The sequence below is a fragment of the Filicampus tigris genome, chromosome 5 (genome assembly GCF_054856515.1).
Source record: "Filicampus tigris isolate MCC_2025a chromosome 5, RoL_Ftig_1.0, whole genome shotgun sequence".
In the NCBI taxonomy this organism is placed as follows: Eukaryota; Metazoa; Chordata; class Actinopteri; order Syngnathiformes; family Syngnathidae; genus Filicampus; species Filicampus tigris.
Window position 1 is genome coordinate 23,222,634 of NC_141221.1, and position 15,910 is coordinate 23,238,543.

The 15,910-nt window shown below is 40.7% G+C and overlaps 1 protein-coding gene across 1 annotated transcript; it reads left to right on the forward strand.

The window, feature by feature from the left end:
• The first annotated feature begins 337 nt into the window (after nt 1-337).
• Nucleotides 338-15,191, forward strand: arhgap25 (Rho GTPase activating protein 25). The gene is made up of 11 exons (XM_086032086.1): nt 338-488; nt 5,180-5,388; nt 7,619-7,706; nt 7,877-7,987; nt 8,341-8,545; nt 9,103-9,235; nt 9,367-9,440; nt 9,589-9,710; nt 11,191-11,345; nt 13,241-13,761; nt 14,856-15,191. Exons 1-11 carry the CDS (start codon nt 425-427, stop codon nt 15,055-15,057), a joined length of 1,884 nt encoding a protein of 627 aa, XP_085888212.1. The 5' UTR covers nt 338-424; the 3' UTR covers nt 15,058-15,191.
• Nucleotides 15,192-15,910: the final 719 nt, after the last annotated feature.

Here is a 15,910-nt window from a genome sequence, read left to right on the forward strand (position 1 = left end):
CAGTCTACAGTACTGTTACTTTGATAAGTGTGATTGCGTTGCATCTTATTTGTAAGTTACTGACATAGCCGACGTGTGCAGCAAAATGATCACTCTAGGAGTCAGACCAAAAGATGACGAGCATTTTTATACATAATAAATGATACAGACTAGAACCATTTGAAATAGTTCTATCATTTGCCCATTAATTAAAAACGCCTGAACATTTTTGTGAATCACCTTGAAAGAAATTAATACAAAACAAGTCTGAACATGGAAACAGCTCTGAGGAGTCTCACATGAGTAAGTGTCTGAAATGGTGAAAAAAAAATGAACACACAGGAAGCAGGAAGTGTGATTTGCGATATCTGCCTTGTGTATGTATGACTGTGCGCGGGCGTGTACAATTAAATACTGACCTGTGCACTAAATTGAGGACTACAGTATGTCTTTGAAACTACCTCGCAACTGGGATTTCAGCACCTTCAAAGTTGAGTCAGCTCGCATTGGTAAGCCGGTGGCCTTGCCACCTTCACTGACATCACACTTCAATTGCATTTGAAAGTTTGGCTATGCTAAACCTAACCGCGAATTGTCGTCATCTTAAATCAAGACGGGGTATAAAAAAGTATATGATAGTTGTTTGATATGGTGGCCTGAAGGTCCACCTGGTGGGTCAAATGCATTACAATTGTATTATAGAGATGGGACTACATTTTTGGCCATTGATCCAAATGTTGGATTGTGACCTTATACTGTATTACTATTTGTTTTTCACGCGTAAATATGAACTAATGTAATTTGACGATAAGAGTTAGGCCTACTAAAACTGGGCTCACCTGGGTTGGTGGGATCAGAGCAATAACACACCTTGTTCCCTAGGGGTATTTAATTGCAACATTGTGATAAAAGAGGTTTGCTCACATGCTGTGACATCTTAGTGCTGACTTAGACTGAATGGGAATCTACCACAATTGCAGGAAGTCGCATCCTGTTCAACTATCTGTTGTGCCTGTTGGAAGCTTTGGGTGTTTTGCTTCATTTTCAATTCAGTAGGGATTCTTAAGATTTGGATAGTACCATCAAAAGTTTGGAAACACCTTCAAATTCAAATGCTCTCAAACACATTAAGAGATTAGGACTGCAATTAATCGAAATTCAATTACAAAACCGATTATTACACTCCACGATGACAAAATTGGCATAATCGTAAAAAACGATTATTAATATGCATTTATATCCAACGCACTGTTTGTTTGCAAAAGGAAATCATACATGTGCACCTTTAAAAAAAAATAAAAATCTAATAACTAATTTTATACATTTTTGAGGACTAAAGGAACTTACATAATTATAGTGTTTCAAATAAATTTATTTGCCGTTATATTTTTTATGTTCAAACATTTTCTTGTTTTGTACCAAAAAATAAATGATCGTTTGAATAATCGTGATTTCACTTACTGCCAAAATAATCGTGATTAATATTTTTTTCCTAATTGAGCAGCCCGATAAGAGATCAAGAAATTCAAGCACTTAACTCTTATAATTCACATCCGTGAACTGAAACTCATTGCAGGTCATAAAACACCATCCACATCATAAAGTTTACTGAGAAAATACCAAATTTTTAACACATTAAATAACACATTTTTTCCATCAATATTTCTTCATGATGTACACTTTTGACTGGTACTGTATATAAATTTTGGGGAACATTTTTCAACAATTTCTTGGTTATAGTATAACTGTGAACGTCTTGCGAACGTCTTTGCAACCTTTTGCAACCTTGAATGAACCCTGACGAACAACCAACATTCGCAAACATTCGCAAGCATTCACCGCTCAGTGAGATAAGGGTTTAAGTGATTAAAGCGGAAAAAAACCCAAACACATTTTTTTCAAGAATATGTTCCCAGCAGGCCCACTAGTTGAAACACAGCATTCTGATTAATATTGTGTTTGTGGAATATGAGTCAAGCAGCAAAATCTAGCCATCTCAGGGATCGGCCATTTGATCACTTCTGTCGACTGAAAATGACATCACAGATGCCCTGAGGGCTCAAATAACGACCAATCACGGCTCAGCTTCAGAAAACAGGTCAGCCGTGATTGGTCGTTACCTGAGCCCAGAGCAGTTGTGATGTCGACAGAAGTGACAAAATGGAAGACCCCTGAGATGGCTGGATTTTGCTGCTTGACTCATATTCCACAAACACAATATTAATCAGAACGCCTTGTTTCAAGTAGTGGGCTTGCATAGAATATATTCTTGGAAAAAATGTGTTTGTGTTGACATCCTCTTTAAGGTGTGTGTCCCCAGTTCTTCAATTCATATATTAAATCTGGATGTAAAATTGAGCACGCTAAATTTGCATCGATTTGTGTTCATGCTCGACTAACTGCTCACTAGTTGTAGGTTTAAGTGTGATATATCATCGATCCATTTTCCATACCACTTATTGCGGTGATAGTACTAGTTCTAGACAGTACTAGACAGTTTTACCTGGGGAGGTTCAGCTGGGAGAATGGTAGTTATAACCCCCCACCTGCACACACAAGGACACACGTTTCTGGCATCCACACACGTTTCTGATTCAGGTTTCATTTTCTGCATTCCCTGGCAAATTTTATGCATGTCACTTGAATAAGATGATGATGATTAGTGTTGAGCACTACCCCAGATTGTGTAGGCTATACAATAACAATTATGAGCTCGGACTGCCACAAACGATTATTTTGCTCATTGACTAAGAACTAGTCATTTATAGTATTTGCAGTTACTCGACTAAATGGATCATCACAACATATTGCTCCAGCAGGCAGGTACTCTTATGTAACCATCATTATTTTACAGCCCGAATTATTTAAGGTATGCACAAATTATCAATAATGGCAATTAAGATAATAGCACATTTAACTTTGATTAAACTTTGCAGTTTGTACCAGCATTCCTGACATAATGACGGTACAACTTAAATTTGCGGCAATACCTTGCACTGCGAATACTATGAAAAGTATCTATAAATACAAAAAGAAGTAAGTTCAAATGAGGGATCGTTCACAGGCTTGTTCAAAGTTTGCTTATGAGTTGATTATTTGAATCACGTGCGTTGGACCAGGGACGAACATAAAACAGGCTGAGTAGTAAATTCTAAACACACATTTATGGTGACAGTATAAGGAGCATTTACAATAAAAGTTTGAATTGATTATTGATAGATTCATTGCCAATGATAGGGGTGGCGACAGGGGGGCCAAGGAATTTAGTAAATACTCTACCAATGGCTGTTATGCCTTTTTTTGTACTCTGTATAATCTCTCATAATCTCTCAGGAACTTTAAATCACACTTCGCTGTATATTTCGAGTCACACACCACACAAAGATTGCACGCATGCAGCATGCAAGGAGAAACGTTAGAATGAAACAAGTGCTGCGGACAGATGCCGTTGTTACATTTGTCCTCTGCTGCAGTACGTAAACCATGGATAGGCAATTTAAATGCTGGAGGGGGCCATAATTATTCATCAGTGCTACTGGGGGACAACATAGGACCACACACTTCCTAAACAGATTTCTTAAAAAAATATGGACAAAATACGTGCAAAATACATGCACGTAATATATTTCATTCATTCATTCATTCATATTTCATTTTTGATAATACATTGTTCAATGCATGTATACAAGCACCACTATCCTACCCCAACAAAGAGTTTGCAGTAAACAAATTAACCAATTACTGTCATTTTTTTTCCATTGCAAAAATTACCATTCAAGGACGGTACAAAACTGCTGAACAAGAAACCAACATTAAGAGCAAGATCATTTTGTACATTTTTTTCACAAAAATAAATTCACTCAAAATTGTAAAATTGTTGAAGTTCTATATTTGTCCTGCATATCATTCCAAATATGCAAAAATATTAGGCCTTAGTTCTCACATTGTTTTACTGGGCATTGTAAGACCCACAGATGGGCACTTAACCTTCTTTTCCGGTCTGTCCTCCGTCGGCGACCTGGGTACCCTTCCGTCCTCATTCATAAAAATAATCGTCCTCCGCCCCCCTCCGTCCTCGTCCTTTTAAAGTGCTTCCGTCCTTACATTCTATCAGTCCGCCACACTGCCCACTAAAAGAAACTGAAACTCATTTTCAAGATGCTGGGCCACTATAAGCACTGCATGACCCATTTTGATGACATCTCTCAGTCAGGTGTGTGTGTGTGTGTGTGTGTGGTCTCGATTTTCTTCATGGAAGTAAGTAAAATATTGCTGGTGTCGGGCCGAAATCTTGTACCTCCAAATTAGTCACTTTATTTTAGTAAATTAGTCACAGAAGGCCCCAAAAAAGGCAAGTGTGTTCAATCAGTTGCATGGCATCATGAAAGTGAGCAAGCCATTTTTGACACATTAGATTGGTCAGTAATGTGCAAAAATAACCCCCATGCGCGTGGACTGACCACTCGTATGTATAATAACAGCAAAATATGACTTATTTTCACCCAAATATAACTAATTTTAAAAATGCAAATTTGAAATTGTGGTACTGGTTGTTTGTGGTGCTTGACTTAATCGTGAATGTCACTTTGTGGTGTATGGATGGTGGATGGTGGATGGTTTTGCAAATGAGACCAAAGAATATTTGAGCTTGTGGCTGGAGACCAGTGAGTAGCGGTACAGCAACTTCCTGTTCACCCCAGCGACTCCCTACTTCTTCTCTTCCTCTCCATTTTTGCGTCACAAGACGAGTGAATTAAAACACAGCTGATGAACTGAGCCTGGACTTGATCCCTACCATGTCTGCAGCGAGTACACCTCGACCTCACTTCTTTTATTACGCCAAGAATTGTTGATCTCACAACTTTCAGAATAGTGTGCCACTTTTTGCGACTGCCCAGTACTACGCAGCTGACCTTTTCTTGTGTATTGTCCAAATGAATGATAATATTGCTACAAAACCAATAACAGCTGTGTGCACAATGCCCAACAGGAACTTGAACGGCACAAAGAAGCAGTTTCTATTCACCCGGAAAGTATAAATGCAGAGCAGAAATAGCCCTCTCCACCCATTGAGGCCGGTGCACATTCACGTCAAAAAGAGGAAGAGTGCCGCTGCAGTCGACTAGTGCAGAAGTTTCTCTTGCTTTTCTGTATGACAATTGTTCCTTTTGTCATTCTTCATTCGCTTCCCGTGTTTCAGCGCGCTCTAAGAGCGTACTATCCGGTGAGGGAAGCTCAGGTGCGACTCTGGGCTCAGGACGCACCTCCAAGTCCATGGAGAGGCCTCTGAAGGCTGGCTGGCTCAAGAAACAACAAAGGTCTCTAGTCAAGAACTGGCACCAGCGCTACTTTGTGCTGAGGGGGAGCACTCTAACCTACCACAAAGATGATCGCGAAACGACCATCCTGGTAAGAAATGCTTCTTTTTTTTTTTCTGAATTCTGTTGAAAGTTACCATCAACTACAGCCATGGAAAAAATGTAGACCGCCCTTGATTCTTCAGTTTCCTGTTGATTTTCAATGCCTAGTACAACTAAAAGTAGATTTGTTTGCATCGATATAGCAATGACAACAAAAACAGCAACAAGATTTGAATTTAAGAGCTGATCGAGACATTTTCTTTCCAAAATGAAACCAAAACCAAAATAGGCTTAACACGATTGTCGAGCCGCAATCTGCGAATTTGGAAAAAAAATATTGAAAAAAAAAAAACGATACTTGATCACTGATTCGATCCGAACGTGGGGCAATATATCGATTTAAACAAATGAATTATTTACTCTACAGGCGACTCCTGCCAGTAAAAATGCAATGAAAAAAAATATATATATAATTTATACCCCCCCAAAAATCTTCAAATAAACACTGATACCCATAACATATATATAACATGTAATGTTGACATGATTGCAACCTTCTCTGTCATGAATGAAAAAGAAATGCATGAACATTTGCCATTCATTCAGGTCGGCGGGGCTTTTAGGCAAACTATTGCTATCTTGGTCCAACAGCTGTAAAAATCCACACACTTGCTTACCAGCTACACGCCTGCTTCTTTTTGGGCTGTCACTTGTATCGCGCTTTTCCACCTTTGGTAATCAAAGCGCTTTCACACTCTTACCTCATTTATCGAGTGATGACACAGCATCAGGAGCAACAGGGGGTTCAGTGTCTTGCTCAAGGACACTTTGACAATGAATGAATGACTCAATGAATGAATCAATCAATCCATCAATCAATCAAATCATTTTTGTGGGAACACTTTGGGGAATTCCCTTTTCTGTTCCAGCACAACTATGTCCCAATGCAACAAAGGCAGGTCCTTAAAAACATGCTCGGATGAGTTTGGTGTGTATATAACTTTTTTTTTCTTTTTTAAAGAGAGACAATATAAGTTGTACAAATTGTTTGAGGTGTTATACATTTGGCGTAATCAACAGCAAGCCATGTTTTGTGTTTTTGTGCCCGCAACCTTATTTGATACAGTTAAGTGCATCTCAATAAATTAGAATATCATGCATCCTTAAAACTGCTGGGTCAAAAATAACCCAATTCTGGTTGAAAAAAAATGGATTGACCATCCACTAGGGTCAATTTGACTCAACTTTCTAGGTTGATTTGTACAATTACACTTCCACAAAAAAATGTGTTGTTTTGGTACGGAAATTTGACCACATTTTTTTTTTTTGACCTTGCATTTTTAAGAGTGTGGAAAACTTAATTTCAGTTCAAAAAATTCAACTCTTCTACAGAGACACTTCACACAAGGTTAAGTAATTCATGATTTTTTAAAAATCATTTGGAGGATCATTGCTTAGCGCAAACAAAAACACAAAATTCACTCTCTCAAGAAATGGTAGTATCTTATCTACAGAAAACAATGATTTTAGAATGCAGAAATTGGGTATTCTTGCAAATTCTTTAAGAATTTGCATAGTGTATGAATTTCAGGCAACATGGTGGACGACCGTGTTGTCCAACTCCGGTCTTTGAGAGCCCCTATCCAGCATGTTTTAGATGTCTCCCTCCTCCATCACACCTGATTGAGCTTGCTGATGAGCTGAGCATTCCAAATCAGGTGTGTTGGAGGATGGAGACATCTAAAACATGCTGGATAGGGGCCCTCGAGGACTGGAGTCGGACACCCCTGGGTTAGCACATCCGCCTCACAGTGCAGAAGTCGAGGGTTTGATTCCGGGCTCCGGCCTTCCTGTGTGGAAATTGCTGGTTCTCCCCTTGCCTTGCGTGGGTACTCCTCCCACATTCCAAAAATATGCATGGTAGCTTAATTGAACCCTCTCAATTGTGCCTAGGTATGATTGTGAGTGTGAATGGTTGTTTGTCTCTGTGTGCCCTGCGATTGGCTGGCGACCATTCAGGGCGAACGCAGCCTACCGCCTGAAAACAGCTGGGAGAGACCCCAGCACGCCCGCGACCCTCGTGACAATCAGCAGTTTGGAAAATGAATGGATTCATGGATGCGAATTTCTTTTTTTGAACAGAACTACGGAAATAAATTGAACTTTTCGACTTCATTCGTCTTTATTAGGAATCCCCTTTCAGGTGGCTCATGCCTTGAGTCGGTATATTTACTGAATGTTTGTCCATGGCCTTGTTTTTACAGTGTTTTCTTTTTTAGGGCTTTATCCAGCTTCCGTTCAGCAAGGTCAATGAACTCTCGTCAAACTCAGATGAACCTGGGAAGTACATCTTTGAAATCATACCAGGTAAGATTTGTATTGTAAGGCAAGCCCCCTCTCTGCCCATCTTTAAAACACAGTTTTTATTCTTTGGCCTTTGCTATGCATATTGTGTCACTCACTCCGGACTGACATACGGTCAGATTAATTTACCTTGTTCTTGTATTTGATATTCAGTCCATTTTTATTTATGGCAGGTACAAGTGCGGATAAAGAGCGATGCCCTCATGTGTTCATGGCCAACTCCCAAACTGATATGGATGAGTGGGTCCGAACGCTGCGCAGAGTCATCGGTGTTCCGAGTGGAGGTTCAGTAACATCAAATTACTTTGTACTTAAAACAGTCCAGTTAAAAAACAGGAATCTAAATCTACAAATCCTACTAGATAACGCTTTGCTTCGGCAATAGCTAAATGAAGCATGTCACTGTGATTTTATTCTTTTTTTTTTTTTTTTTGCAGTTGTTTGCATAGTTGTTTTTTTTTACTTCACAAAATAAGGCTTTTCAGAATATTTTTGGTTTTCATGTAAATAAGCATAAGCCACTATTTTCCGGGTTTGAACAGTGCAATTTAAGAAATATATAAGATAATATGTCACAACATCTTCTTGAGAGAGAGAGAGAAAGAGAGAGAGTCAAATGTCTTCTGTGCCCCTCTAGTGTTTGGAAAAAGTCTGAAGGACACAGTGATGTATGAACAACGTTTTGGGCCCCAGATGGTGCCCATCCTGGTCCAGAAGTGTGCGGAGTATATCAGAGAACATGGTCTAAATGAGGAGGGCATCTTCCGCCTCCCTGGTCAAGACAACAGTGTCAAACAATTCAGAGATGCCTTCGACGCTGGAGAGAGGCCATCCTTCCCCAGGTCACTCACTTCCTCTGTGTTACTCCTGCATCTTCTCCATTTATTTCCATCATTAGGGTCATGGGTGAACTGGCGCCTATCATTTCCTAAGGAGATCACACTCCCCCTTAACTTTGCAGACAAGGTGGCAAAAGGGTAAATGGAACCAACAGGTCTTGTGTAAGAGAACAGGGAGATATGAGAGACCTGCAGAGATACTTGGGGGGGCAGATGACACCACATCCTGTTCTGGCTGCGCATGCAAGAGGATGCGTGCATGTGTTACACAATATGATAAGCTTTGTTTTTCCACACAGCTCGGATCAGTCAACCATTTGGGCTGTCTGTGTGTGCTAAAGGTGCCAAATGGTAAATGTACAGTCATCATTAGACACCGCAATGGGTACTTCAGCACATGGAAATGAGATTTGTGGCCAAAATATAAAGTAAAGCAGACAGATTACTGCTATGGACTTGTTTTTTTTAGGAGTCAGCCCTAAAAAGCTCAATATATATATATATATATATATATATATATATATATATGTATATGTATATGTATGTCATTTTCCTCACAGTGACACAGATGTCCACACGGTGGCGTCACTGCTCAAGCTGTACTTACGGGAGCTGCCAGAACCTGTGGTGCCATGGACTCAGTACCAAGACTTTTTGGACTGCACCAACATGCTGGACTCTGGCAATGAAGAAGTATGTCCCTCCTCAAGTATACATCTTGTCTGCACATCCATAGATGTGCTTACACTTTGTGTACGGGTGTGTATATGAAAATGTCCGGCATGTGTGCCCTCGTGTGACAAAATCGTGGTGTGTCCTTTCAGGGTAAAGAAAACTTAGACAAACAGATCGCCCTCCTGCCTAGAATCAACTACAATCTCCTAAGTTATGTCTGCCGGTGAGCTGAAGTATTGCAAGATATGAAAAAAAGTGTATATATATATATATATGTATGTCTGGCTAATAACTGTAGAATGCTTTAAAGTACAACCAGAATTAATTCAATCAAAACAGCAACTGCCACCCTGTACCTGATTGTTCCACAGATTCTTATTTGAGGTTCAACTGAACTCTGAAGTTAACAAGATGAATGTGGAGAACCTGGCCACAGTGATGGGGATCAACCTGCTCAAACCACAATTAGAAGACCCCATCTCAGTGATGAAGGGTACGAACATTTCCATCCATCCTCTTCCGTTACCAGTTATCCTGTTCAGGGTCCCGGGGAAATTACAACGTACAACCACCGGTGGGCAATTTCGAGTCCTCAATGAACACATTTCGATACGGAAATAGCCAAGATGCAATTCAAACCCAGAACTAATGACTGTGAGGCAGACACGCTTATTTGACATTGTGAAGGTTGCGGGAGGGTGCAACTAAAAAGGCAGAATGATTATGTGATTAATAACCAAGATAAATGTACATCTCCAACCATTTACTCATTTTCAATAGTGCTTCTACACTGTAAGATCACAGAGCTCGATACTACTCCAGCTGACTGTGAGAGAAAGCGTGGCGGAATACACAGTTCATAGAAACACACAAGCTCAGTGAGAATATGCAAATGTAGCTAAAGACTATAGTCTTGCTCCGGAGTGATGTTAAAAGTGCATCCTAGCATGAGACAAACTATAGGGCATGTCAAGCATTTTCTTCCAATTATGTTGGAAAACCATAAAGTGAAGTACAGCTGCACAGTCTAATTACAGAGCATTCATGACATAAGCTTGATCAAAACAATCTGTTTCTGTCATTCTGATTACCTTGCTTGGCTAGTGGGGCATTAGTGGGGCAGAATATGCTCAGTGCAGTTCTACACCTCGTCAGACAGGCAGCCTGAAGCTCACTATACAATTACATGCGAAAGAGACGCCCCATGGAAGCTACTTAAAGGTTATTGGGTGGCGCCTCAGGACATTTAAACACATGACAAGACAAAAAAACAAGCAAAGCAACAATGACAAAACAGACAAACACCCTAACACGTCACAAACAAACAAACAAACAACAGTTAACACCCTAACACGTCACAAAAAAAACAACAGTTCGACAGCAGTGTGACATGGCAAGCTTGTTGTCGTTTCTAAACTATTGTATAGTTCGAGAATTCAGAATTTTAATGGAAAAACAATATCAGCTGTCATCTGTGAAATTCCCATTATTTCCTACCCAAGTGGTCATGAGAAGGTCTCTGCACAAATACAATAAAATAAAATGAATTAAGAAACATGTCTACACATAAGAACCTTAATGGCACTTGATCAGAAACATGAGACATTAAAGGGGAAGTCAACCTACCGGTAAACATTTTTTTTCAAGAATATTCAGTTTGTGGAATATGAGTCAAGCAGCAAAATTCATCCCTTTTATAGCCACCCCAGGGGGCAGCCATTTTGTCACTTCTGTCGACTGCAAATGACATCACAGTTGCTCAGGGCTCAGGTAACGACCCTATCATAGCTGACCTGTTTCATTTTCGGTCGACAGAAGTGACAAAATGGCCGCCCCCAAAGATGGCTAAAAGATTTACTCTTAGTCCACAAACACAATGTTTATCAGAATGCCTCGTTTCAACTAGTGGACCTGCATGGACCATATTCTTGGAAAAATCTGTTTGGGTTGACTTGGGTTTGTTTTCTTCTCAGCAACTCCGCACATCCAGAAGTTGATGACGGTGATGATCCGACAACATGAGACTTTGTTTCCTTTATGCAACGACGTGCCTCCCTCCCCACCCTCCAACAAGGCTGACAACCAGAAGAACTCTCCTCGCAACTTTGTGGGCTGGGGGTCTACTGAGGTACGATAGTATTCAGCCCTTTTATTCCCCCCGGAATGAATGCTCTGGTTGAATACAGGTGAAGGCATGAGCCGTTATTAAAAGTAAACCCAATATTTGACAAAAACAAAAGCCACAATTTCCAGGAACACTAAACAGTATAAACATGTATAGTACAGTCACAGTTCAACACCACCGATGAATAATACATATTGTAAGCTCTTTTTATTTGGGTCAAATACACATTTGTTCAAAAAGTCAATAGTAAGATGGTAAATAACAATATAAACACTATCTAATCCTCTGCCTTTACGAAGGCATTGCTAAATGTTTGATGCAAGGAAGAAGACTATGACCACAACAATGACCATATTGTTAAATTAATATCTGTCTGACCCTGTAATTAAAAAGTGTGCATTATTTTTCTTTGTTTCATTATTTTCCTTTCATTATTTCCATTTTCTTTTTTTTTTGTTAACGTATCTTCTTGTTTCGGAGCTCTAGTACATTGTATAAGTGGAGTCATAATACTGTGGCCAATCAATGTATTTTTTACAATATATTTTATTGTAACACACCGAGGGCCGCCGCGCCCTGTACGCACACTGCATAGGGCACCATTATCCATGGGGGTCCCCAATTTGTGCGAAAGGATGCATTGCGACATAATTTTTTTCACACGTCATGCATGAATGCTCCGACATGCACTTGGCATGTCGTTGAAATATCCCCCAGCGCCAACCCCACCCGCTAGCCTAGCAGTGGTGGGAAGTCATGAAACAACTTCTATTTTTACAAGCTGTATTTCGTCCATCCATTTTCAAATGCAGCTTATCCTGTTCAGTGTCACATGGTCCTGGAGCCTCTACCACCTGACTTTGGGGAAAAAAAGGCAGTCTACGCACTGAACTGGTCTGCAGGCCGTCACGGGGAACATGTAGAGATCGACAACCATTCCCACTGTCACTGAGTGGGAACTGAAACCACACCGCTTGCACCAACGTCAGGCAAATGTGCTACTGCACCATTAGGGACCTAATTGTAATACACTACGTGAATTTATTTTAATTACCAAGAGTCGGAGAGTTTTGTCTTGGTTGCACTGTTTCCAGTATACAGTGTACTTTTTTTTGGGCCAAAGAGATTTCAAACAAGATGTGTTGCCATGTCAACCTGATCTGCCCAATGCCTTCAGACTCACTAGTGCTGGCCGATGTAATTGAAACTATTTCACCAATGGGACTTTTTCTTGAACCAATCAAATTTCAAATTCGACCTCACAAGACAAGTTTGACTAGCATAACACGATCGGCGCAAATTAATTACACTTAATAATCAGCAAATATGATGTATTTTTTGATGATGTTTTAGATGTTTTTTAATGAAGTTATTAGATAAATATTGATTATGAACTATGCTCCAGTTTCCTCCCACATTCCAAAAACATGCATGGTAAGTTGATTGGACACTCTAAATTGCCCCTAGGTGTGATTGTGAGTGCGGATGTTTGTTTGTCTCTGCGTGCCCTGCGATTGGCTGGCAACCAATTCAGGGTGTCCCCCTCCTACTGCCCGATGACAGCTGGGATTGGCTCCAGCACGCCTGCGATCCTTGTGAAGATAAGCGGTATCAATAATGGATGGATGGATGGATGGATGATTATGAACTGCTCCAGATGATGAATGTGGCACAGTTGTGCACTGTTATGTCGCATTTTTCTATATTCACTTATTCTATAATTGCAACGTTATAGTGGCAGTATTAAGAGGTGGATTACAACTGAAGGCCCAGCTACCAAATGTAGGCAAGCTCTACACAGAACACAATGCGGAGTGAAATGCTTCAGGACTTGTCCAGTTTAAGAACATGCACAAATGCACAAACATTACATTTCATAATTCATATTTCTCTTCCAGATGGGTGATACTTGTTTCTCCGAGTCTAGCGATGTGGAGAAAAATGACAGTCCAGGTCCCCTGGGAGGAAACTGCAGCAGTCCAGATGTCTTGCAAGATTCAATCTCATCTTCTGACAACTGGTCTGGGAGCCCCCGCAAACGTACCCAAACTCTGCCCACCTTCAATTGCCCCCTCACGGGGATGGCGGCAAAGGCTGGTGCCATCAACCGCTGGAGTCGCGTCCAGGAGCTAGTGGAAAGTAAGAATGGGACATTGTTAGAGGACATCTTTAAAATCCACAGGTCCGGATCTTTTTTAAAAGGCACACCGACAAGCATCAAGGAGGGAGACGTGAAGTTCAGGGCGCAAGATGGATCAGATAACAAGGCTTCCAGTAATTGTAGATCCCCCAAAACTGACAGTGGCTCACAGTCTGCTCTGGCCCAAAAGAGTGTTGAGCCCTTGGTAGGGCGTGGTTCAAGTCAGGAGGTCAACAGCAGGACTGAACAGAAGAGAGACAACCAGCAATCTCTTGACGGGTGAGGATTAACATTGAATTTGGTTATCATCAATATTCTTACTATTTTGTATCAAGGCGGCAGCACGGTGAACTAGTGATTAGTCTGCCTCGCAGTTGAGAACTTCCCGACTCAGACCGTCCTATGTGGATGTTTTCCCACGTTTTACTCCGACGTTTACCTAAAAACATGCATGCTTGACTCTAACTTGTACATCCTGTAGGTGTGAATGAGATTGACATGATATGAGTACATCACTACACACAAAAAGAGAGGGATATTTGGCTTTTGGGTGAAATTGCAGGCTCACCCTAAAACACACTTGAACCTTTACAGATAAACTTTTTTGGACGTTTTTGAAACTTTTGAATGTCCAGCTGTTCAGCGTTTCAGTACTTTTCGCACGAACTGCGGATCTCCAACAAAGAGCAGAATGGCAACATTTACAACAGTGTTTTGGTCCATGAATTGACCAACACGTTTCCTATTTCAGTTAGTATCGGTATTTAAACAATCTTCTTCATCATGCTGTTCACATTTTGATATCATGGGACCAAGACGACAATCAACAGTACATCGCCTTTGCAAGACTTCAAACAGGATCTTCTGACAGGAAAGTGGCCGTCTCATCAGCTGGTTATGACAGAGAGACTGGAAGAGTCACAGAAAGGCATAGCAGTGGATGTTTTCATGGACCGGTTATGAATTTTGCCTTTCAGCTTCTTCAAAGAGAACATCAAATTTTGCAAAGACTACTTAATTATTTAACAGTTGGACTAATTAAGGAATATTTTAGATTCATCCGGAAATTTCGCTGGAAAGCCAAATATGTTATATATATGTAGTGTAGTAGTGTATGTGTCTTGCAATTGGCTGGCGACCGGTACAGGGTGTACCCCCGCCCTTTGGCCAAAGTGCTAAACAAGCGCTATAGAAAACAGATGAATGGATGGGGATACTTTATCTGATAGAAATCTATTTTTGAAAAGCCAACCTCCAAAAGGTTATTGTATGCCATACTTATAGATGCTTTTGGACGCAAATATAGATGCATTAACATTTGTTGTTGTTTTTTTGGACCCACTACTCAACCCACTGATCCGTGTGTCTTGCAGTGAGCAGCAGGAGATGAAGGAGCTGAGGGCCACTGTGGTTGAGCTTCGGTCTATGCTGGAAGCAGAGCGCTGCCGTGTGGCAGCTTTGGAAATATGCCTCAGAAATGCGGAGCGGAGCCGAGATGAAGCTCAGAGAAGAAATGAAGAATTGCAACGGGACATTCAGCAGTTTCTCCGTCGGAAGCCCCAAACTCCCACTTAACAATATTATTGTTTTAGAGTTGGTGGACTTTGGACTCTTTCTTCTTGGCTGCTGAGACCAGATGAGAAGTTTTTGGTGGCTCCTTTGAGAGCTATCTGTTCAGTAAATACATATTTCCAAATGTGAACAAAGTCTTCAAAGGCGGCTCCCTGTGGTTTCTCCTCTTGCAAAGGAACTCATCACTATCATGTTTGCTCGAATAGATGTCTTCCCCCATTAATCGTCAACTTGGATAAATGAGTACCTCAAAGAGATGCCACATTTCACCTTCCCAACATAATAATAGGCGTATTTGCATTTACTTCGACTGATTGCGACATGTGTCGCTGTAGCACAGCAGAGAGAGCAGACATGGTATATCTAAAGGTCAAATTTACAAGAGAGTTTGAAGACGTTGTGCTACCTTTTGCTGTCTGGGGTAATGTGGGGCAAAAGCTGCTAAACATTTCAGGAGGAAATAATTGCAGATTAGAAAAGAAAAGTAAAGAAAGCCGGAAAGCCCAAACATTTGAAATGTGCGTCGCTGGAACACAATTTAATGTTGAGAAAGAAAGTCGAAGATCTACTCTTTGGTGAACCACAGAGCCCGTAAATGCAATATATAAGAAGAAGTACTGTAATATATTGTTGCCGTCCTGTGAAAAACACGTACGTCCAATTTTTTTTTTTTTTTTAAATTTCCACCTTAATGCGACTGTAATGTAGAAATACCATTCACGTAAACGAACGGAAAGTTTGTACACACTGTCTATTTGGTGTAGCACGTAAAGTCAGAGCCGTTGTTGGAGCATCTGGTGCGCGTGTTCCGCCGAGTTGGACATGACGCTCAACGTCGAATTGGTGTGTAGAGGCC

Coding starts and splice junctions, on each gene's coding strand:
- arhgap25 (XM_086032086.1), top strand. CDS start 425: ATGTCTTTGAAACTACCTCGCAACTGGGATTTCAGCACCTTCAAAGTT. Junction 7,988..8,340: donor CATCGGTGTTCCGAGTGGAG/GTTCAGTAACAT, acceptor GTGCCCCTCTAG/TGTTTGGAAAAAGTCTGAAG. Junction 9,441..9,588: donor CTCCTAAGTTATGTCTGCCG/GTGAGCTGAAGT, acceptor ATTGTTCCACAG/ATTCTTATTTGAGGTTCAAC.